The 25,791-nt window shown below is 38.3% G+C and overlaps 1 protein-coding gene and 1 non-coding gene across 3 annotated transcripts in view; both read right to left on the bottom strand.

The window, feature by feature from the left end:
• CCDC148 (coiled-coil domain containing 148) overlaps nt 1-25,791 on the bottom strand; it is a 480,287-nt gene that overhangs the window by 331,488 nt on the left and 123,008 nt on the right. For both annotated transcript variants that reach the window (XM_060302422.1, XM_060302421.1), the window contains exons 9-10: nt 9,745-9,883; nt 7,026-7,232 (exon numbers count right to left, since the gene is read on the bottom strand). In XM_060302422.1, the coding sequence (XP_060158405.1) occupies nt 7,026-7,232; nt 9,745-9,883 (346 nt within the window). The remainder of the gene's footprint in view (nt 1-7,025; nt 7,233-9,744; nt 9,884-25,791) is intronic.
• On the bottom strand, nt 6,130-6,282 carry LOC115851110 (U12 minor spliceosomal RNA). Its single transcript, XR_004038612.1, has one exon. It is a non-coding gene; the product is annotated as a U12 minor spliceosomal RNA (small nuclear RNA).

Genomic DNA, 25,791 nt, shown 5'->3' with positions numbered 1-25,791 from the left:
GCCTGGTAACATGATTCATGCCCAAAATATACCTCAGTTTTATAGATTATCAGGTTTTCTTTTTAAAGTCACATGTGACTCTGAAGCGTATTCAGTGTTGACAATTAAGACTTGTACTTCATTTCTTAATGACTTTGCACATCCACATACTTGTTTCTACAGCAAGATTCCCTCATAAATAAGGTAAAAAGAAGGTAGTGAAAATAGTACTATCTCAAGAGGTTAAGAAGAGAAAAAAATGCCTAAGCCTTATTACATACTTCGACAAAAGTTACTCAGCACCAAATGTGTTCCAATCACTGAAAAATCTGATGCGGGGGAGGTGTTGGAGGGCTAGAGGAGTTGGAGGGGGTGTATGTTATACCAGGATGAATAAGATGGGGTTCCTGCTTGCAGTTGTACAGGGGACATAGATTTTTCAGTGTGAGAGGTCCACTAGGATCAGGAAGGAAAAGTGTTGACTGGATTAGGTAATATGGAGGCCACTGGTCACTTTGGAGAGAGGAGAGGATTTTGGTGGAGTGGAGAGGTCACAAGTCCTGGAGAAAAATATAATCTAGATTATTCTTTCAAAAGGTTGATTTCAAATGAAAGGGTAGAGAATAGGGACTGCCCAGGTCCTAGAGGATGACTGAGAGAAATACCCCACAGAGTAAAAATAAAGAAAAAAATAAGGAAAGGGGATAATCAGTAGAACCCAATTTCTAAAGTGGTTAGATGGGTCAGAGTCCCAAACATCAGAGGGAAGGACTGGATGTCATTGTGTAGAAGACATCACATCCTCCATTGGGAGGGAAGCAGGGGACTAGCAGGAGACAGACACAGGGTGGGCAAGGCAGGAATTAAGGGTCCATTTCATACCTCCATGACTTCATTTTATTGATAAAGTAGCAAGTGGGTTGTCTCCTGGGAGTCTGGTGGGGAGGGTGTATGGTGTTAGGTAAGAGTCTTGTAAGGACAGGTGATCCTTTGAAACAGTGATAAGGGGAATAGGAAGAACTGGTGAACAAAGGACAAGACTAAGGATTCCCATGCTGACATTTCATTGAGAGTCCGGATAAGATGACTTTTCCTTAGTAGTACTTGGCCACCCAGTATGGACACAGAGAAAGTCAACTGTGAGACAGATATGGGAATGAGGCTCCCCAGCCATTCTGTAGACAGACGAGGATGTTAAGGAATCAAGCGCACAGCTAACAGAGTGGTCTAGGCTAGTGCCAGGACGGTCTGGGGCTGGTAGTCTAGGAAAATTTAGGGCAACAAAGAGCAGGTTTTGTGGGAGCAGGAGAATAAGATCTCTACTTTCCCACTTTCATCTCAGCCCTCTTGTGAGAGGCCTAAAAGCCTCTACTTGCTACAGCAGCAGTTACTGATGGAAAACCAAAATAAAACAGAGACAGAGAACTCATTATTTCAAAATTCCTTTAACTCTTTTCTTAAAGACACAAATCGTCTAAATCATCCCCCACAAGCCCCTTTAAATTCCAAGACTAAGAACAAAATTATGGTTAAATGTTTAACTAATGTTTATTATAGCTAGCATGTTGGTTTTAGAAAGGTCAAATTTATGACACAATGAAGTAATATTTTTCACATTCTGTGAGTCTATTTTATAGCACATTGGGGCCCACAGTATAATAAATGTCTTCCATTATTTTGTAAGATTCTTGTATGCAAAGCTGTGTAGGGCAGTGATAATACGGAATTTCAAATCAACTGAGCTGGCGTGAACCTTAAGGCGGGTCACTTTATCTTTCAGGACTTCACCCTTCAGACTTGTAAAATGAAGACTAGGGATAAATCTCCAAGTTTCTTTACAGGTTAAAAAAAAATGAGCATAATTTAATATTTTTAATTACTACTGAATCGATAGAGTTACCCCTTTTCTTTTATGATATATTTTTGGTCCGAGCTATAATTTACTGAGTCTCAGTCCTTGATCAGGAACACAAACTCCAATGATAACACTGTCTCTATGGAAAATAGAATCCATTTTACCACAATTTACTTTATGTTCCAATTTCTCCACTCTCTGCCCACATTTACTCTTTGGAGGCTGCAACTCCAAAAGTTCAGAGATAGTTGTTCACCATATTGTGACCATGTGTCTCTGTGGAGACTCCATATTATGTTGTCTCCACTGACCCCAGCTCCTGATTTCATGGGTGAGTGCTCTACAGCACCCTTGCACATTTTAACTTGGATTTGTCATTGAGGGTAATATCAGAAAATGCCTATAAAGCACCTATTCGAATGCCTGAGATGTTGGGGGCTCTCCACAGAATACGCCTGATACGTTGGGCAGCATGATGTATGGGAAATAATCAAAACACTGCCTTATTTTTGTCCCCCATTCAGATGTTTCTCCTGTCACTAGATGAAAACTAAGCAGAACCCATGGCTCACTCTTGGGTTACAGAGGGTCCCACAGTCACTTTAAGTCACAAAATACAGTCTTGATTCAAAATTAAATTGTCTAGTTCTAAGAGATTAAGCAACTCTTCCCTCTTTATTCAGAAGATAACATTTCCTTTCATTCCCTACATGCTTAGGCCATCAGAGTCCAGGAGTGGGAGGGAAAAGGGGAGGAGAGGTAAAGGGGAGAAGCAGAGTTCTCATTGGACTGGTGACTGACGCTGTCCCCAGTAAACCCGGCAGGTGCTTAATGCTGACTCTTGCCCTCCTATCAGTTTTCTTGTCTGGACTGTTCCTGGAAAATTCCCCATACACATTTTCCTTTAGCTAATTCTCTTCCACCTTCAGGTTACCATTTATTGCTGTTCCACCTCACTGTTTTGGGTGGAGCCCAAACCTCTGGCAAGAGCTTTGCTGGGCAGGAAAATCTCAGACCTTTGAAAATGACCCCATGCCACTATCCAATGATTTCTTAAATAGAGCACTTAAAAGACTGATAAATAGTATTTCATTAGGACCTTCCAGAAAGCAGGAAAATGTTGCTCCAACTTTAACCACAAGAAAAAGCTGAATAGCCTACAACATCAAAACTTTTCTTGAACCCATCGGAGAAGAGGTCATGGGGCAATAAACTAGCCTGAGATTTAAAGAAAGGTAGATGTCTTACCTTTCTGGTAAGACAGACTGGCTTACCTGAGACAGAGCCCCTGGAAAAGACAAGGCCATCCTAGAAGGGATAAGAAGATTGCAGGTAAAACTGTGATGATCCCATAGTTACACTTTAACAATTGCTGCTGTGGCAGAGTGTTAGCTTCTGTATAAAACCCATGGAAGCTACAGACGTAAAGGGAATTTACACCCCTTCACAGGCTTTTCTCTACAAACCTCACAGAATGCTCCTAAGAAAGATGGAGGTCAGGGTAAGCGAGCAGAGGAAGTTCCCTATGGGTGTGCAAATCAGCGAGAGAGGAACAAAACCCTACTGAACAAAAGGCGCTGTGGGTGGGGAGGGATGCAGAGCAGCAAACTCACCAGGGCGCAAGTATAGACCCTTTACAGCTGGGGAAAGGGAACAAAGAAATCTTCCTCTCCTGGGGAAGAAGCAGCAAGCTCTCTCCCTCACAGGAACAAGCAAGACCAGAGGCGAGTCTGGAGTTCATCTGCCCTGGGGAGGAGGGCACAGCTACTGAGTAGGTCCTGGCCCCAAGACCCAGGGACATAGGTCCTGCCCAAGACTGAGGCTGAACCAAGAAAGCAGAATGCCTCTTCCCCAGCCAGGCTAGCAAGGGGCTAGTAAGAACCTACTGCAGCAGAAGGTGCAAGAGGAGCAAGTCTCTCTCTTGGGCTCAGGTTCACAGGGAAAGCCTGAAGCCTACTCCTACCATAAGCAAAGTACCACTAATTGCCAAAAACTGAAGACAACTGGTGAATGGATAAACTGTGATAAACCCATATCATGGAATACTACACAGCAATTAAAAACGACGAAACTATTGACATACACAATAACGTGGCTGGATTTCAAAGGCATTATGCTAAGGGAAAAAAGCCAGACTCAAAAAAGCGCATACTATAATGGTTACATTTATATGACATTTTAGAATAGGCAAACTATAGGGACAGAGATCAGTAGTTGCCAAAGGCTGAAGGTGGGTGAGGTGTTGACTACAAAGAGGCATGAAGGATGGCTGACAGTGATGGAACAGTTCTACATCCTGACTGCAGGGGAGGTTACGTGTCAGGCATTTGTCAAAACTCAGAACTGTACACTAAAAAGGGTGATTTGTACAGTATATAACTTATACCTCAAAGACATTTAAAATTAAAAAAAACAGAATTTCATTAAAATTAAGAAGGTTTGTTTATGAAAAAACAATGTTAAGAGTGTGAAGAGACAAGTTACAGATTGGGAGAAAAAAATAGAACCTGCATACAGAATATATAAAGAACATACAAATGAGTAAGAAAAAAAGGCAGGCGATGGAATAGAAAAATGGGCAAAGGACCCAAGTGGCCATTTCACAAAAGAGAATATTCAAATGGCCAATATGCATAAGAAAAGCTGCTCAATATCTTTATTCTAAATGCAAATGAAAATCATAATGAGGTGCCACTACACATCCATCAGATTAGCTGAAGTGAAAGATTGGCAACATCAATGTTGGTGAGGACGTGGAGCAACTGAAAGTGGCTGCAAATTTATATAACCACTTTGGAAAACTATTTGGCAGTCTTTACTAAAGTGAAACACCCATGAGCCTTATGATGCAGCGATTCCACTCCTAGGTACTTATCCAAGAGATATGAGGGCCTATGACCACCATAAGACATGTTCAAGAATGTTCATAGCACCATTATCATAACAGCAAAAACCTGAAAGCAACACAAATTCCCATCAATAGGAGAACATACAAATAAATTGTGGTACATGTATATTATGTAGGAAGTACTACCCAGCTATAAAAAAGAACAAATAATTGCAACATGCAACAAGGACGAAACTCACAGATATGATGAGTGAAAGAAGTGTAAAAGAGTATATACTGTATGATTCAATTCATATGAAATTCACCAATAAGCAAAACTAACCTATGGTGATGAATTCAGAATAATGGTCATGAATGGGGCCAGTATATACTGAGAAAAGGCATGAGAGAGTCTTCTGAGCGGTTCTATACCTTGACCCTGATGGTATTTCTATGGGCAGCATATATTTATAAAACTTTATTCAATAGCACACTTAGGTTCTGTGTGCTCTACTGCATGTATGTTTACCTCAAGGTAATACAATAAAAAGAAAATATCACCTACAGCATAGTTTAAGGGCTAATGATAATGTGTGCAAAATGAGTATAACCAGACTAGGAGTACATAAGGACTTGTCGTGGCCCCTGACTACCCTCCACCTTTTTTTTTTAGAGTCACTGAGTGTTCCTAATCAGTCACAGATGGAGAAGAAACACACATTAGCTCTGTAGCCCATGGTAGATAGGGCTTGATGCAGCTTCTATTGCTTTTAGGTCCTAAGCTTATGCAATGTCAAAAGAAATATATTTTTGTTTAAAAAAATGCAGGGATTTCCCTGGTGGTGCAGTGGTTAAGACTCTGCGCTCCCAATGCAGGGGGCCCGGATTCAATCCCTGGTCAGGGAACTAGATCCCACATGCATGCCGCAACTAAGGAGCCCGCCTGCCACAACTAAGACCTGGCACAACCAAATAAATAAATATTAAAAAAAGAAAAAAATGCAGAGCAGACATTTTTCCTCTAATGTTTTAAAATAGAGACATTTGTTTCTATATGCTATTAACTGCTATAATATAACATCTACCAGCTTATTTTTTCTATCAAGAGAATATAATTTCTTGTTGCACCATCATCATCCTACCATGTCATTTATCAGTAAATTAATATTTGGGCACTGTATGTATGCTGTAACTCAATACAACTGTGTGTGTGCGTATGCCACATGTATCTTTATTTCTCAACCACAAACAAGCAGTTGGCATTATACTGCAGTTACAGAACTACTAAGTTTCAGAGAGCTGGCTAAGGTCACCAACTCCAGGTTCAACAGTTTCATGGGTAATAATATTGTTGGCAATTTTGTGAGGTCCGACCAGTCCCCTGCTCGGGGAATTAGTTAGCTCCCAGGTCCTGTCTCAGCTTCTCCAGTTTGTATGGTTCAGACCATTCTACTCTTTAAGTATAAGGCGGATTGCCAAATCACAACTCCCAGGCATCCTGCAAAATAAGCAGGTCACCTTAGGGGCAACCTTTACCCACTCAAAAATTCACCTCACATTAGCAGTAAGGATTTGGCACCACCCCAAATCATTATTTTCCTTACTCATAAGTTTAAGGCATGATACAATTCATGTTTGGTGGCCCTTCCAACGCTCCTAGAGAGGCCATATTCACATGGGGCCTCCAGGACTCATGCACCCGTGACCAGGCACAGCAGCCACTCGTTTTCAGTTCTGCCACTAACGTAATTCCTCTATATTTCCCTGCAAGTGTCAGACACCAGTGCTCAAGCCTCCAACTACAGGGGTTACACACTCAACTCTCCAAGTCATCCTGGAGGCCCCTCGCTGGGTCTGAGCAGGAGGAAAACCCTGTCTGCTCCCCCTCTCACTCTGCTGAGTGCTCACACACAGCCCATCAAGCTCTCCTCAATGTTTCTCTTCACAAATCCTCCCTCCTCTTCATAATTTGACCCTTTTTTAAAAAAACATCTTTAATGTGAATGAGAGGTCCATGAGTCTGGAGCAGCGCCAGACATTTACTTTATAATTACATTCTGCATTTTCATCCAGCACCTCACTCTGTTGTACAGCATTTGTGGTTGGTATTGGACATCCTCAATCAAAACTTCAATACTCACCTCCTGTTATAGTAACTTCAGGTTGAACCGTATGAAATTGTTGATTGTTCACAATTTTTGATCTAAAAGAATTTCAATTTCATATGGTTTGAACTAACAATTGTATTCAAAATAGGCTTTCTAGAGAAATGGGACTTTAGGTTGGAATTGAACTAAAGGGAAAAGTGAATTCTTAAGTGAATCCCCAGGCAAATACTAAAGCACCTTCTGCAAAGCGTCTCACCTTGGCTTTCAGATCAGCACACACTTCCTGTTGCTTTTTCCTATCCTTAACCAACATGTTTTCCATTTCATGAGTTGCACAGGCCTCGGCCACTGTCAGCACAGCCTTCTGTATAAAGTCTCTCCTATTCTTACTCCAACTTGCTATCAGGATCTTTCGCTGCTCCTTAGCAAAGCGATATTGGTCACAATATTTTTCATGTTCGACCTGAAAAGGTAACAGGTGGTAAACGCTTATGAAACTGAGCCTACGCTTTATGTCATTGTTACAAAAGTGAATAAAATGAATTATAACCAATGATTTTGAAAAATAAGGGACAAACATCTTAATAGTAAATACAACAACCAGGACCAAGTACCAGTCCCAGAGTTCTGAGCCCATGGCTAACTGGTGACTGAGGACCAGTCATTAAATGTTTTTAAGTTTTATACAGGATGGAGTCAGACCAGACAGCCCTAAAACAACTTCTACCCCTATATAGCAATGAATCTATGAGCAGAAAATATGATTTCCCCTACATATAATTTCAAAAATACTCCATCTTTAAATCAGCTTTGCTGTATTAACAGTGACTCCAGGTGCTTCAGTTAGATATATGCTAATAAACATTAAAAATTGCCACAATGATCCTGAAAACTCAGTTTGCCCTTGATTACTGAAACAATCAGATGTTCAGACATCTAAACTTGAAGTATTTATAGCAATGACAGTAGTCCTTCCCATCCCACACTCCTGAGGGACATGATATTCTTACATAGGTACCAATAGTTCCTGCTGCCAGTGAATCCCAACCCTGGGAGATTTGAGTCTTGAGGGAAAGAACAGGACGGGAGATAGCCTGAGTAGTTCGAAAAATCTCTGTAGGTGATTCTGAAATACTTATATAGAGGTGTGTCTCCTGCAATTGAGAGTCAGTGCTCTAAATAATTCTTTATTTTGCCAGTATAGACCACATCTCTGAATTTGATACATTACTTAACCCCTAAGCGATGTGAGAAAAGAAGCTAGCGAGCAGCATAAGGTTGGTCCTACCTAAAAAAAAATAACTTAGGTATGGTTAATTAAGTACATAATGAAACGGGCTATGGCTTCACTGAAACCAAATATCAGCTTCTAAATTCTGTTTGGTAAACTTCTTAGCTTTATTCCCCTAAGCCAAGAATATGCTTAAAACTTGGCAAACATTAAGGAAGTATACACCATGCAGAAATGCATACTAATTATCCCAATGTAAGAAGTAAATGCAAAAATCTTTATCATATTAATAGTAGGCAAATATAAAAATCTACACAGTTAAAAATGACAGCTGGTCACAGAAGCAAACAGAATCTATAGGGAATAAAAAGAAAGATCTAATTTAGTAAATTAAGAGTTTTGTAAAATCCAGAATGAATTATTATATAACATGTTTTTTACACAACAAGGATTTGCTATAAAATAAAGGTCAGAATTAAAACAAATAATTGGGTGGGGGTTGGTGGGTGGGAAAGGATAAGAGAGGTTGGTCATACTAGTTGTGTGGCCTTTGCCTCAGTTTCTTCACCTGAAAAGTAAGGATAACTATAGTACTTCTCTCATCCACTGTTATGTGCATTACAGGAGTTTACACATGACTGAGATAGGATAAATTCTATACACGCTAGTATTGTTACTTGCTTGATTTAAAACAATTACAAAATGCTGGGTATGTGATAATATTTTATAGCATGGCCTATTTAAAAGGTAAGAGTCGGACTTCCCTGCAGGCAACATGGGTTCGAGCCCTGGTCCGGGAAGATTCTACATGCCGTGGAGCAGCTGAGCCCGTGTGCCACAACTGCTGAGCCTGCACTCTGAAGCCCACGAGCCACAACTAGTGAGCCCACGTGCCACAACCACTGAAGCCCACGTGCCTAGAGCCCGTGCTCTGCAACGAGAGGCCACTGCAATGAGAAACCCATGCGCCATAACGAAGAGTAGCCCCAGCTCGACGCAGCTGGAGAAAAGCCTGTGCACAGCAACGAAGACCCAGCGTAGCCAAAAATAAATAAATAAATTTATTTTTTTAAAAAAAGGTAAGAGTCTATGCATGTTTGTTTACATATATGTTTTAAAGTGAGTTACTATGAAATTCACTGGTGACATGGTAACTTCTGTTTCCTTGTCTATGTTACCTTGTCCACTAAAGAATGTAACCATAACTTCCCAGGGAAATTTCAGCCAGGACTCTGAGTTATGAATTTGGGGCATTTGTGTTTAGACCCGTCTAGGGGGATCAAGTGGAGTTGTGGTGGGGATGGTGTAGGTAGGCACCAGCTCCCAAGGCAAGTGTTGGCTTCCCCACGACTAGAAGGACTGAGGTGTGGTAGGCTGTGTGAAGGCAGGAGCAGGCACCCCATTTTCAGGCAAGACTCAGAGATGGCAGAACCTCTGAAATGGGCAGGTGAATGTACAGACACCTGGAGGTCAACACTAGCAGAGCAACCCAGGGGACCATGGTGAAGCTCTCTGTGGCAAGTAAGCCACAGAAGAGTGAATGTGGCCAGAGGGATCTCCCACCTTTTTATGTACCACACTGACCCGAAAAATGGTAGACTTTCAAAATATAACCCTATTATTTTCTAGAGTGCAGAAAAAAAAATCATTTTAGAGCACCATTTAAAGTATATATATATTTTGCTCAATAATTATCAATCATTAAAACAATTTAACTTGCCAGCATATAGGGTCCAGCACTCACCAAATCATGCCTCGATTTGTGAGGAAAATGTCTCTGTAACATGTCCAGATACAGAGTCCTTCTGCCACTGAGATCCCCAGGATACTGATCCACAAGAGCCTGGTAAAACCAGTGGTCTTCATCACTTAATTGGAAGTTTCTGGAAGAAATAAAAATGTCACAACACTTTAAGCAATCATGGAGTTTGAGGGACCTTAAACTGTTTAAGCTGTTAGTGAATGATAATGATTATATTAAATAAAGACTTTTTAAAAAATACATTAGTCAAATTAAATGTCTCCTATAGAAAAAGTTCTAAATTATAACACAATGGGTTCTTTCAATCCTTTATTTGGTCTTGCCATGAGTTTCAGGAATAATTTGAAGAAGTTTAACAATGAGACATAATATTTTTAAAATATTTATTCTATCTTGCCTACAACAATATTTTAAAAATTATGACCAATGAATGAAATAATAAATTATTACCTCTACAGATTAAAAAGGAATTTTGCTAATTCAACAAACTTCCTGTTTCTAGACTGGAGGAAAACACAAATGTAGAGAGTCAAATAAACAATACACAAAGGAAACCAAGGCCTGAGGAAGGCACATATTAAGGTTGACTTTAAAAGTAAGTCTAGGGACTTCCCTTGTGGCACAATGGTTAAGAATCCGCCTGCCAATGCAGGGGACACGGGTTCGAGCCCTGGTCCAGGAAAATCCCACATGCTGTGGAGCAACTAAGCCCACGTACCACCACTACTGAGCCTGCGCTCTAGAGCCCATGAGCCACAACTACTGAGCCCATGCACCACAACTACTGAAGCCGTGCACCTAGAGCCTGTGCTCCGCGACAAGAGAAGCCACCACAATGAGAAGCCTGTGCACCACAAGGAAGAGTAGCCCCCGCCTCACCACAACTAGACAAAAGCCCACTCGCAGCAACAAAGACACAACACAGCCAAAAAAAAAAAAAAGTAAGTCTAAAATTATCTTTTATTTTACCCGCTCAGCTTCTTGCTTTGTGGAGGTAAGACTAGATATTGGTAGTAAAAAGATAACCAGTGGCATTAAATTTCAGATCACTAAAGAAATCATTTGTAACAGGATCCCTTCAAGTCACCTTCCCAATAACATATCCATCATGCTCCAAAATACCTTTCTTAGTTCAGAACTTTCCGAGGTACTGGCCTGGTTTGTGTATTAGCAAAGCCCTATGCAAAGTAAAAAGGTTACAATATCAGCTTGAACTCTAGACTGAATTAATGTTTCTTTATTATTCTGAGTTTATTTGCATATCATCATTCCTGTTTAATAAGTTGGAATAATCAAATACAGATGCAATCAGAGGGAATATTATTAGCAACAAATATTTCTTTGATCCAAGATGGAGACTTGCTATTGTTTATTTCTATCATTGGCCTTCTACTTTAAAGTTAGTTGTGCAATTTAAAGAATTTTTACAGTATGTCCTCTATGCCCTTGAAAAATATTTGACAATTTAAAACAATAAAAACCTCTTTAAATCAGTGACACTAATGGGAATTCTACCATCCTCATCCAACTTACGCAGTTTCTGTAAAGTATTTCATGATACTGATAAGTAGCAAGAAAGAAACAAAGTTATTTTTCAAAGAAGATAACCTTCTCTAACAGCTCTATAATAGGAAGAAAAAGTGGGCTGGAAGTGTTCCATTAGGAAGAAGCAAACTCTACATTTCTTCTGTATGACATGATAATATATTGCAGAGAAAGAATTTGAGATTTCATTCATTGAACACATTGAGTGTTTGGGGTCTCTCTGAATCAGTTAAGCCAAAGGCTTCTGCAAATAAAGCATCTCAAATAGGAGTATTAAGCCTGGAGAAAGGATTGCCTGAGTGGTTTTGGCATTTAAAACACCCTCAAGTCTTCAGGGACAGTATCTCAGGTCCTCTCTCAAGGAACTCATTTCATTCATGATAACATAAATGCATTTTAATAGCAGAGTTAGCCACATTTCTACATGGCAAGCAATCAGAAAAAGGAATAGACCCAGAGTCGATGTCCTCATTAATGCTTTTAAACTGTTTCTGTAATCAAAGGGACCTGAATACAGTTTGAATTTCCATCTTTATTTGATTACAAAGATAGACGTGTAGGGGTGTATGTGCTGGGGAGGAGGAAGCGACAGAATCTAGGTCCAATAAGCTCTCTGTTCTTTTAAATTGTCATTTATCTATATAAAGGATGCTGTTGGTGCCAGGCTAGATCACCTTGATGAGCTAGAATTCCTATCTTCAAAATGCTGGTAATTCACAGATGTACCTTCCTCCTCTGAAGAACTGTCCTGGGCTAGATGGGAACTGCCTCACCCAGGAGGCTATTCTCCCACCACCTTTCAGAGCCAACCTCAACCAACAACTGGCTGACATGGGGGTACAGAAGGCCAGGCCACTTGCCTCAAGATGAGACCAACTCTGTGATGCCATTCGTGCTCCAGAGTTTCACTGTGGGAGCAAATTGTAACCTGTTTCCATTGAGATCTTCTGCCACAGACATCTTCCCCTCCTCCATCCTGCTTCCCTTACCATCCTTCTCCTGAGAGCACTGCCCAACAAATCACATGTTCTTACAATCCCTGTCTCAGATTTGCTTTTACAGAATTGACCTAAGATAATCTATGAGCAACCTTACCCATAACTGTCAAAAATTATTTAAATTCTTTGGCAAATGGAGAGGTACTTCTAAGCTAATTGTTTTGATGATCTCTCATACTGAATTGTGGTGTAAGATTGTGGCTATCCTCAAAGTGCAGATAGCAAACATTTACAAAAATGTTTTTTAAATAAAAGCACACATTAAGCAGTGTGCATTGCTATAAATAAACATAGCAGCAGAAGAATTAGTGGTACTCAGTACATTTTTATACATTGCATGAACGTATTAATTAGGTACCATTTTAGTGACAACATTAAAACCACTTAAACATATGAAGATAATATAACATTAAAACTACATATTTCAAACCAAGTATGATATGAACAATGATCACATCCATTTTGCTCCTATTGATTTTGGAAACCTCACATCTCAACAGCTTTTTCAAATTACCACAATTACACAAATTGTAAGTCATTTTTCTATTAGATGTAGGATAAAAACGAAAAACATGCTTATAAGAAATGATAGGGCTTCCATGGTGGTGCAGTGGTTGAGAATCTGCCTGCCAATGCAGGGGACATGGGTTCAAGCCCTGGTCTGGGAAGATCCCATATGCCGCGGAGCAACTAAGCCCATGCGCCACAACTACTGAGCCTGCGCTCTAGAGCCCACAAGCCACAACTACTGAGCCCACGTGCCACAACTACTGAGGCCCGTGCGCCTAGAAGGCAGTGCTCCTCAACAAGAGAAGCCACTGCAATGAGAAGCCCGCGCACCACAACAAAGAGTAGCCGCTGCTCGCCGTAACTAGAGAGAAGGCTGCACGTAGTAATGAAGACCCAATGCAGCCAAAAATAAAAATAAATAAAATTATATTAAAAAAAACTTTAAAAAAGAAATGATAATATAAATACTCACAATATTATTATTTTAGAGTACTTATAGCAATTTCCAGAGCTGCTGGCTTAAATTTTGAAGCAAATATTCACATCAGCAACACTATTGGCAGAGTCATGCATCTCCATTAGGATGCTGTCTGTGAGGGAGAAAACTTCCACCACTATATATATATATATATATATATATATATATATATATATATATATATATATATATATATACTGAGTCTTCTGGGTAGTAAAAATCTAAGATGAATATTCAAACATGATAGCCTCTTCACAATAACAAAGTAGCCATTTCCTACTTGGCATCTAAGATAAAATCAAATTTAACGTATCTGAATTTCTAAATTCAAATCTGGACATTTATCTTTTCTAACCTTCATCTTTTCATTATAGAAAAAAATATCTATATAAAATAGCAAATTAAATAAAATCCTAAAATTTAGCAAATCCTAAAATTTTGTACTTAAAAAAAATATCTTCAGACAAAAGATCTTTGGTAGGTCTCTGCAATTTCCATTTTTCTGTCCATCCAAATTTTCTAATTTAAAATGTTTCAGGAAATTTCAGCCTGCAGGAGGATGAGGTATTTATTGCTCAGTCCTTACCCTCCATCCCCCACTGCCAATTGAGGTCCACCAATATCATTTCATCGTGATTTCCCAGGATATGAGACAAAACAGGTAACTCAGAAAAGGAGGACAACAGGGCTGTGAGAATTCAACGAGACCAAGGCCAACTGTCTCCATAATTCTACCTGTTTGAATCGTTACAAAAATCCTAACCTGACTCACAATCAACTTAACTACCAGTTTTCTTCATAATCGTGTTAAACCACTTCCCGAGGGTTCTGGTTCCGTGACATCAAAAGACATTTAGTGGGGTGGGGGCAGCCAGCCATGGCAAACAGCCCATGTAGGGCAACAGGTACCTTAACAGCAGGGACAAGTCTATGAGACTAAACACTGTGTATTCTAACTGGCTGAACTTGTCTTATATTTTCTCAGAGTGAAGGGGGCTTTCCAGCAAAATGGCAATTAGGGCCTCCTGATGCTAGCCGATGCAGTTACCAGCATCTGATGACTACCTTGACTGGCAAATGGCCATAGTGAATCTCGATTGAAGAAAAGCTCTTGTCTCTTCAAGTGTAATGTTATCAAGGGAGTGAGCCACTGGTGGAATAATGTGGATAATAGATGGTTCGGACACAATCTGCTTGTTTGGCAGCATTGGGTCTGACCCTCTAGAAAATACAACTTGACACCACTTTTCAAAGTTGTCTTTCCAAATCATACCCATCCAAACATTGAATCTAATCAGCCTGGTTCCTGAAACTGTCTCCCCAGCTATTCACCACCCCACCCCAGGCCTATTGTCCAAACACAAATCTTTGATTTTCAGCCTGGTTTACAGAGGGCCCTCTGGCCGCAGACTCATTTCTGACCAACAGAATCGGCTCCTTAGATGTTGTTTGGGTATGCACGTTGTCTTCCAGGAGATCATTCCCATTTAGCAGTCCTCACTCTCCTGGCTCCCCAGGCTCTGCCCAGTTTACCTACTCAGGTGGGAGTTGACAGCCAGAATAAAGTGGGCTCTTAGGAGTATGGTCAAAATCCACTGAATTGGGCTTCCCTGGTGGCGCAGTGGTTGAGAGTCCGCCTGCCGATGCAGGGGACACGGGTTCGTGCTCCGGTCTGGGAAGATCCCACATGCCGCGGAGCGGTTGGGCCCGTGAGCCATGGCCGCTGAGCCTGCGCGTCCGGAGCCTGTGCTCCACAACGGGAGAGGCCACGACAATGAGAGGCCCGCGTACCGCAAAAAAAAAAAAAATCCACTGAATTGAAGAATCAACAACAACAACAAAAGTGGTCCAGAAGATAAAGCCAGAACTTGGACCAGCATCCAAAGCCGCCTTCTTCTGAGGGGTGACAGGAAAGTGAAAATAGGACCCTCCAGAATTTCTTAGAGGAGAGTTTAGGAATGAGAATCTGGTCAGAAGAGGAGGTTAAGTGATTTATTTGGAAGCTGCAATTGTTATTTTCATAACAAGCACTCTGTATCTGCTTTTGTATCTGTTTTTACTTAGATACTGTTTCAAAGTAGTTTGCATGGAAAGCTGAATTTTTTACTTAGAATGTGTATTTTTTGGAGGTGGAGTAGCTGGGATGGTGACAATACACCTAAACCATCTTTTGTGCCTATCTCCATCCACCACTAGTTTTAAGAGGCAGTATAATTCCTAGTGGAAGTTTAGAAATAATATGATCAAGATAAAACAGCTTGTTAAAAGTAAAATGTAATAGCTCAGCCATCCCATATGCTAGGTTTTAAATAATTATATTCATCACAAGAACTGTAAGGAAAAGGTAATTGTAGCAGACATCACCTCTACTCTTGCTCCTGCTCACCATAATCCTGATTTTATTCAAGATTTACCACCTTCCTGTACAGGCCCCCCACTTCAGGGTAAGTGAGCCCCATTCCAGCCCCGGGAGTGAATCTTGACTGATCTTAAGCCATTCACAAACACCTGTTCTCAAGCTTTCCGTTCCTCTTCCCAGTGTTCGATATAATCATGGACAAAAGGCCCAAAAGGCCACCGAAATGGGAGGAGAAGTCTTCTGGGGGCAAAGGTTTCCTAGCTCTTAAAACAAGTCACAAGGAAGAAAAGGTCCCCTTCTGCTTCTGAGTGTGGCAGTGTGGAACTGCTCTAGTTGTCTGGCAGAAAGTCATCTATCTACCCTGCAGGAAGGCAGGGCAAGAGAATGCAGAAAACTAGGCCTTGCTGTGCTTGGACTTCTCTACCTCTATGCTTCGAATGAAACAAGAAGTCGCTTTATTATTTATGTTACTTTGACTTGGGTTGGGTATTCTCTTACTTTCAGCTAAAGATATCCTATTTGACAGCTGAATGGAAGAAAAATGACTTTTTTAAAAGTCATTTTTTTAAAAAAGTAGCATCCTAATATTGCTTTGGAAGGAATGTACTTCCTAATATTGTAGCATACTAATATTGCTTTATGAAGGATGTAGAGATGCAGATCCAATGTGGCCAGTGACCAACATCTACAGTGACACTCCTGAGCTGACTGGGAACAGAGAAGTGTTTAACACCAAAGGCCATTTTTAAGACAAAAAAAAAAAAGAAAACCAAACAAAAACAGCTCAAACTCAAACAAACAGAATCGGTAAAGAAAAGATCATCCACAAACACATTATTTGCTCTAATTAAAAAAAAAATCCTATTGAGCCCAAATCTGCTTCCATGTACCATTTTACTCTTCACTTTTGGGGAGCAAGAATATTTTTAGGTGCAATAAAGTTGAAGTGAATAAAGTTACTTTATATGGATATTATTACTCAATTTTCCAGGTTCAAAAGCAAGAATAATAGAACTGGCTTACTTCTTTGGGATGGGATGAGGAAAAGTTTAATTAACAATTATGAGGGCTTCTGAAATTTTAATTGCTACATAAAAACACTTAGAATATCACCTCAAACCAACTACCAGTAATCATTAAGAAACTGTAAGACTGGAATATAAGAATGATGGTTCTTTTTCTTAGTTTGTTTTTTCTTAGACATTAACAATGTTCAACTTTATGTTCTTTTATAGGCACTAGTGTTGGAATACTAGTGTGGAATAAACACACGCCTGTGAGTGTGGTGATTATAATTTCCTACATTACTAGTTCTCCATAGTCTCAGTTTTAATGATACAGTTTCCTCAAAGGATTATATTTACCCACAGTTGGACTTCAAAGTATAAGGAGTAGGAAAGACTTATTATTAATTATTGATTTGATATATAAAGTAAGGTATTATAATTTCTCTCATGTAAAAATTTGACAATCCTGTCTATAGAAATTTTAATCTTGTCTTTGCTTATAGTTACACAGATTTTATTATTTAAATAACAAATTCTATCTATATCATCCAGGTTTAAAAATAACATATATCAATTGTGCTGGACACAAATCTGTCAAGCTGCTATGTTTTCATTTTCTCCAATCTGATTTACTCAAGATTAATTTGATTTCATATCCAGCAAAAAAACAAAAACCTCTCATAAATAACTCTCACTCCATCCTGTAAAACCCTGATTTTTCAGTCTCCTGAAGTATTAAAAATGTATATTTATGCAACATTACACTGTATAGTTTCTATTTGAGGCAATTATATCAAGAAGGCAGTTGTGGGCTACAGTGATCCTAACAATAAAGCCTGCTGAACTAGAAATTTATGGCCACTATTCTTAGATATACTTTTCACAGACATTTAAACAAACATAACGTATCAGTAAATACACAGACTGAGTTATTAATTAAGCAAAAGCAAAAATCTAAGACTAATTTTTGGGATATCCTGCAGAAATTGGACCCATTTTTTTTCCTTGATAAAATGTATTCCACCATAGTCAAGAGAATTTAAAATATACTTCATTCCCACAACAAACGCAGAGTAGGTTGAACAATCACCAAGTGTAGCTTTTAGTTCATGATCATAAAGTAATTAAATATTTTCAATGATGTATTTAAGAGAAAGCTATGAAATACACATGACAAAAAAATAAAATCACTATCTGCAATTATTACCTCCCCAGAAGAAATACAAATTCCCAGGTAAGGTTGGACAATCCATGTTGGAATACGCCAAGAGAAAATGGGAGTTGCAGTGATCAAGGACATTGCTTGAGGGGGTCATGTAAACAATGTGACTAAGTGAACACATTAGTGTTCAAATAATTATGCTCCTGTTTCTGAGCACTTCTCCCCTTATTAACCACCCTTGACATACAATCAGCCCAGATCAGAAATGTAGAACCTCAGACTGGACATGACCAGGCCCTGAATCTTTCCAAAAGTTCTGAGAATACATTCTCAGAGAAAAATGCCACCTGCTAATTGAAGTGTTTTAACTTCCTGTAACTTCATCAAGTAAGCAAATGTCAGTGGTTTATTATGCTCCTTCCCCCGTCCTTCTTCTATCTTTTATTCACCAAGCAAGAGTCACATATGTAAGCATATGTTTATTCAAATATTTTTTAAAGAAAATCATGTGAGAGACATAGAAAACAAACTTATGGTTTCCAAAGGGGAAGGTGGGGAGAGGGATAAATTAGGACTATGGGATTAACAGATATACACTACTATATATAAAATAGACAATCAACAAGGATTTACTATACAGCACAGGGAACTATATTTGATATCTTGTGATAACTTAAAATGGAAAAGAATCAAGAAAAGAATATAGATATATGCATATATATGGATAAATGAATCACTTTGCTATATACCTGAAACTACCACAGTATTGTACATCAACTATACTTCAATTTAAAAAAAATAAAAGAAAGAAAATCATGTGAGGCCACTCACTGTTTCCTGAATGCTGGCTTCTAAGGCTGGTTTTTATCTATTTCATCTTTTATCTTTTTGCCAATTCTGTTGGCAAAACTGACATAAGTACAGGGTCAGAGCTATGCTATATAAATACTGAAAAAGAGAGAGAAAGAGAATATGAACAAGGCACTGGTGATATTCACACATGATAGCCATAGCCAATACCTTGACCAACAAGTCCAAAAGATGAACCAAATGATAGCCTGTTGGTGAAAGTATAAATTGTTTCTACCTTCCTGGAAGGCAATATGGCAATACTCTCAAAAGCCTTAGAATTTTTCATGCCCTTTGGCCAGCAATTCCATTTCTAGGAATTCATCTAAAAGGATTAACCGTGGGATTACTCAAAGTATGGTGACAAGGTTTTTTATTCCAAGGTTTTAAAACAAATACCAAAATATGTAATACGTACATATTTGCCCAAAACCAGGAAATGGGTTAAATTTGTGTGGATGAATTATAACAATGTATCATAATACCATGTATGTAATAACAAATATGCTGTAAAGAATATTTAATACAGTGACTTAAAACATAGAAAAAGGTTAGTAAACATTTATATAGAAAAAATGAATAATATTGGATCCAGTTCACAAACTGGAAAAACAATGGATAGTGTAGAGTATTTTTTCATTTTTATGAACAATATACATATATCTGAAATGTACAAAATGTTACCAGAGGATATCTCTGGTGTTAGAAACTTAGATAAGCTTTTAGTTTCTTCTCTTTGCTTGCCTCAACTTGTAAAAAATTTTCTCTAATAAATGTAAAGAGTTTTGTATTAAGAGAAAAAACAATAAGGGAAGTCCATAAGCTACTAACCAGTTATTTTGAAAGTTACTAAAAATTAGGTAAATTGAAATAATTTAGTTGAAAAAGTACAACTTTGGGGTGTTAGCAATGTATACACAGAGGGACAAAATTGTTAAAAATCATTGTGGATTTTAGAGAGGGCAGACAGCAGAAGCAAGAATAACTACAATCCTGCAGCCTGTGGAACAAAAACCACACTCACAGAAAGATACACAAGATGAAAAGGCAGAGGGCTATGTACCAGATGAAGGAACAAGATAAAAACCCAAAAAACAACTAAATGAAGAGGAGATAGGGAACCTTCCAGAAAAAGAATTCAGAATAATGATAGTGAAGATGATTCAGGACCTCGGAAAAAGAATGAAGACAAAGATCTAGAACGTGCAAGAAATGTTTAACAAAGACCTAGAAGAATTAAAGAACAAAGAAAAAGAGATGAACAATATGATAAATGAAATGAAAAATAGACTAGAAGGAATCAATAGCAGAATAACTGAGGCAGAAGAACAGATAAGTGACCGGGAAGACAGAATGGTGGAATTCACTGCTGCGGAACAGAATAAAGAAAAAAGAATGAAAAGAAATGAAGACAGTCTAAGAGACCACTGGGACAACATTAAATGGAACAATATTTGCATTATAGGGGTCCCAGAAGGAGAAGAGACAGGACCTGAGAAAATATTTGAAAAGATTATAGTCAAAAACTTCCCTAACATGGGAAAGGAAATAGCCACCCAAGTCCAGGAAGCGCTGAGAGTCCAATACAGGAGAAACCCAAGGAGAAACACGTTGAGACACATAGTAATAAAATGGGCAAAAATTAAAGACAAAGAAAAATTACTGAAAGCAGCAAGGGAAAAATGACAAATAACATACAAGGGAACTCCCATAAGGTTAACAGTTGATTTCTCAGCAGAAACTCTACAAGCCAGAAGGGAATGGCATGATATATTTAAAGTGATGAAAGGGAAGAAACTACAACCAGGATTACTCTACCGAGCAAGGATCTCATTCAGATTCGATGGAGACATCAAAAGCTTTACAGGACATCCCTGGTGGCGCAGTAGTTGAGAGTCTGCCTGCCGATGCGGGGGGCGCAGGTTGGTGCCCCGGTCTGTGGGGATCCCGCGTGCCGCGGAGTGGCTGGGCCCGTGAGCTGTGGCCACTGGGCCTGTGCGTCCAGAGCCTGTGCTCCACGGCAGGAGAGGCCACAGCACTGAGAAGCCCGTGTACCGCAAAAAAAAAAAAAAAAAGCTTTACAGACAAGCAAAAGCTAAGAGAATTCAGCAACACCAAACCAGCTCTACAACAAATGCTAAAGGAACTTCTCTAAGTGGGAAACACAAGAAAAGGACCTACAAAAACAAACCCAAAACAATTAAGAAAATGGTCATAGGAACATATATATCGATAATTACCTTAAATGTGAATGGATTAAATGCTACAACCAAAAGACACAGGCTCACTGAATGGGTACAAAAACAAGACCCATATATATGCTGTCTACAAGACACCCACTTCAGACCTAGGGACACATACAGACTGAAAGTGAGGGGATGGAAAAAGATATTCCATGCAAATGGAAATCAAAAGAAAGCTGGAGTGGCAATACTCATACAGAAAAAATAGACTTTAAAATAAAGAATGTTACAAGAAACAAGGACGGACACTACATAATGATCAAGGGATCAATCCAAAAAGAAGATATAACAATTATAAATATATATGCACCCAACACAGGAGCACCTCAATACATAAGGCAAATGCTAACAGCTATAAAAGAGGAAATAGACAGTAACACAACACTAGTGGGGGACTTTAACACCTCACTTACACCAATAGACAGATCATCCAAAATGAAAATAAATAAGGAAACAGAAGCTTTAAATAACACAACAGACCAGATAGATTTAATTGATATTATAGGACATTCCATCCAAAAACAGCAGATTACACTTTCTTCTCAAGTGTGCATGAAAATTCTCCAGGATAGATCACATCTTGGGTCACAAATCAAGCCTCAGTAAACTTAAGAAAACTGAAATCATATCAAGCATCTTTTCTCACCACAACGCTATGAGATTAGAAACAAATTAAAGGGAAAAAAAACGTAAAAAACACAAACACATGGAGGCTAAACAATACGTTACTAAATAATCAAGAGATCACTGAAGAAATCAAAGAGGAAATCAAAAAATACCTACAGACAAATGACAATGAAAACATGATGATCCAAAACCTATGGGGTGCAGCAAAAGCAGTTCTAAGAGAGAAGTTTATAGCAATACAAGCCTACCCCAAGAAACAAGAAAAATCACAAATAAACAGTGTAATCATACACCTAAAGGAACTAGAGAAAGAAGAACAAACAAAATGCAAAGTTAACAGAAGGAAAGAAATCATAAAGATCAGAGCAGAAATAAATGAAATAGAAACAAAGAAAACAATAGCAAAGATCAATAAAACTAAAAGCTGGTTCTTTGAGAAATTAAATAAAATTGATAAACCATTAGCCAGACTCATCAAGAAAAAGAGGGAGAGGACTCAAATCAATAAAATTAGAATGAAAGAGGAGAAGTTATAACAGACACTGCAGAAATACAAAGCATTCTAAGAGACTACTATAAGTAACACTATGCCAATAAAATGGACAACTTGGAAGAAACGGACAAATTCTTAGAAAGGTGTAACATTCCAGACTGAACCAGGAAGAAATAGAAAATATGAACAGACCAATCACAAGTAATGAAATTGAAACTGTGATGAAAAATCTTCCAACAAACAAAAGTCCAGGACCAGATAGGTTCACAGGTGAATTCTATCAAACAATTAGAGAAGAGCTAACACCCATCCTCATCAAACTTTTCCAAAACATTGCAGAGGAAGGAACACTCCCAAACTCATTCTATGAGGCCACCATCATCCTGATACTAAAACCAGACAAAGCTACTACAAAAAAAGAAAATTACAGACCAATATCACTGATGAATATAGATGCAAAATTCCTCAACAAAATACTAGCAAACAGAATCCAACAACACACTAAAAGGATCATACACCATGATCAAGTGGAATTTATCCCAGGGATGCAAGGATTGTTCAATATATGCAAATCATCAATGTGTTACACCACATTAACAAATTGAAGAAGAAAAACCATATGATCAACTCAACAGATGCAGAAAAAGCTTTTGACAAAATTCAACACCAATTTATGACAAAAACTCTCCAGAAAGTGGGCATAGAGGCAAACTACATCAACATAATAAAGGCCATATATAACAAACCCACAGCAAACATCATTCTCAATTGTGAAAAACTGAAAGCATTTCCTCTAAGATCAGGAATAACACAAGAATGTCCACTCTCGCCACTATTATTCAACATAGTTTTGGAAGTCCTAGCCACGGCAATCAGAAAAGAAAAAGAAATAAAAAGAATACACATTGGAAAAGAAGAAGTAAAACTGTCACTGTTTGCAGATGACATGATACTATACATAGAGTATCCTAAAGGTGCCACCAGAAAACTACTAGAGCTAATTAATGAATATGGTAAAGTTGCAGGATACAAAATTAATGCACAGAAATCTCTTGCATTCCTATGCACTAATAATGAAAAATCTGAAAAAGAAATTAAGGAAACACGCCCATTTACCACTGCAACATAAAGAATGAAATACCTAGGAATAAACCTACCTAGGGAGACAAAAGACCTGTATGCAGAAAACTATAAAACACTGATGAAAGAAATTAAAGATGATACAAACAGATAGAGAGATATACCATGTTCCTGGATTGGAAGAATCAATATTGTGAAAATGACTATACTACCCAAAGCAATCTACAGATTCAATGCAATCCCTATCAAATTACCAGTGGCGTTTTTATAGAACTAGAACAAATTTCTTAACATTTGTATGGAGACACAAAAGACCCCGAATAGCCAAAGCAGTCTTAAGGGAAAGAAACGGAGCTGGAGGAATCAGACTCCCTGACTTAAGACTATATTACAAAGCTACAGTAATCAAGACAATATGGTACTGGCAAAAAACCAGAAATATAGATCAGTGGAACAGATTAGAAAGTCCAGAGGTAAACCCATGCACCTATGGTCAAATAATCTATAACAAAGGAGGCAAGGATATACAATGGAGAAAAGACTGTCTCTTCAATAAGTGGTGCTGGGAAAACTGGACCGCTACGTGTAAAAGAATGAAATTAGAACACTTCCTAACACCATACACAAAAATAAACTCAAAATGGATGAGACCTAAATGTAAGACAGGACACTATAAAACTCTTACAGGAAAACATAAGAAGAACACTCTTTGACGTAAATCACAGCAAGATCTTTTTTGATCCACCTCCTAGAGTAATGGAAATAAAAACAAAAATAAACAAATGGGACCTGATGAAACTTCAAAGCTTTTGCACAGCAAAGGAAACTACAAACAAGATGAAAAGACATCCCTCAGAATGGGAGAAAATATTTGAAAATGAATCAACAAAGGATTAATCTCCAAAATATATAAACAGCTCATGCAGCTCAATATTAAAAAAAAAAAACCCAATCCAAAAAGGGGCAGAAGACCTATATAGATATTTCTCCAAAGAAGACATACAGATGGCCAAGAAGCACATGAAAAGCTGCTCAACATCACTAATTATTAGAGAAATGCCAATCAAAACTACAATGAGGTATCACCTCACACCAGTTAGAATAGGCATCATCAGAAAATCTACAAACAACAAATGCTGGAGAGGGTGTGGAGAAAAAGGAACCCTCTTGCACTGCTGGTGGGAATGTAAACTGATACAGCCACTATGGAGAACAGTATGTAGGTTCCTTAAAAAACTACAAATAGAATCACCATATGACCCAGCAATCCCACTACTGGGCATATACCCAGAGAAAACCATAATTCAAAAAGACATAGGCACCCCAATGTTCATTGCAGCACTATTTACAATAGCCTGGTCATGGAAGCAACCTAAATGCCCATCGACAGACGAATGGATAAGGAAGATGTGGTACAGATATACAATGGAATATTACTCAGCCATAAAAAGGAAAGAAATTGAATGATTTGTAGAGATGTGGATGAATCTAGAGATGGTCATACAGAGTGAAGTCAGAAAGTGAACAACAAACATCGTGTATTAATGCATATATGTGGAACCTAGAAAAATGGTACAGGTGAACCAGTTTCCAGGGCAGAAATTGAGACACAGATGTAGAGAGCAAATGTATGGACACCAAGCGGGGAAAGTGGCAGCGGGGTGGTGGTGGTGTGATGAATTGGGACATTGGGATTGACATATATACACTAATATGTATACAATGGATAACTAATAAGAACCTGCTGTATAAAAAAATAAATAAAATAAAATTCAAAAAAAAATCATTGTGTATTTTCAATAGCATTCAAGATTTAGATCTCATAATTATTATTAGAATAATTATATAATTATAATTAGAATAATGATTATGAATCAACACTATAAAGTTTAATAACCTATCAAACAATAAAGCAGAAATTACTTGTTATCATTCTATAGCTTTTGCCACATATTGGCTTCAGATCTGACATAGCTGAATGGAGCATCAATTATGTCTCATCCATATGATTAACTCATCCAAATGTTAGAAAATTAAAGCCACAATCTCATCTGAGTCTAAAACAAGCAATTAAACTGTCTTCATGTTACTAATGAAATACAGCCCAAATAGAATCTAAATAGCTTCACAAACATACTGAATAAATAAATAGGTTCGATTGCAGCCAATTCTTAAAAAAATGTGTTAGTAAAAGACAATATCCTTTAAAGGTCTGTTGTCCAAGATAGAAGCTACTAGACACAAGTGTCTATTCGGCACTTGAAATGTGGCTAGTCCCAATTCAGGTGTGCTGTGGTGTGAAGTGCAAACCAGATTTCAAAGACTTTGTATGAAAAAAAAATGTAATATATCTCATTAATAATTAAATGCTGATTTACATTGAAATTATATCTTGGCACTATTAAGTTAAAATATACTACCATAATACATTGTATCTTTTAAAATATTTTAATATGGCTACATAAAAATTTTAAATTATGAATGTGGCTCACATCCTACTTCTATTAAATAGCACTGCTCTAGTAGTCAACCCAATTTACCAACATCCTGGTGCATATACATGCTTGAAGTAGTGTGGTGTGAGGGAGAAGCTTTCTATTCAGATGAGCAGAAGAAACTCATTCCTGCTCAGCTATCTACTAGTTCAGAAATTTTGGGAAAATTGCTCATCTACAGCT

Source organism: Globicephala melas, chromosome 7 (genome assembly GCF_963455315.2).
Source record: "Globicephala melas chromosome 7, mGloMel1.2, whole genome shotgun sequence".
NCBI lineage: Eukaryota > Metazoa > Chordata > Mammalia > Artiodactyla > Delphinidae > Globicephala > Globicephala melas.
The sequence above is the reverse complement of the archived record's forward strand: the minus strand, read 5'-3'. Positions and strand labels throughout refer to the sequence as shown.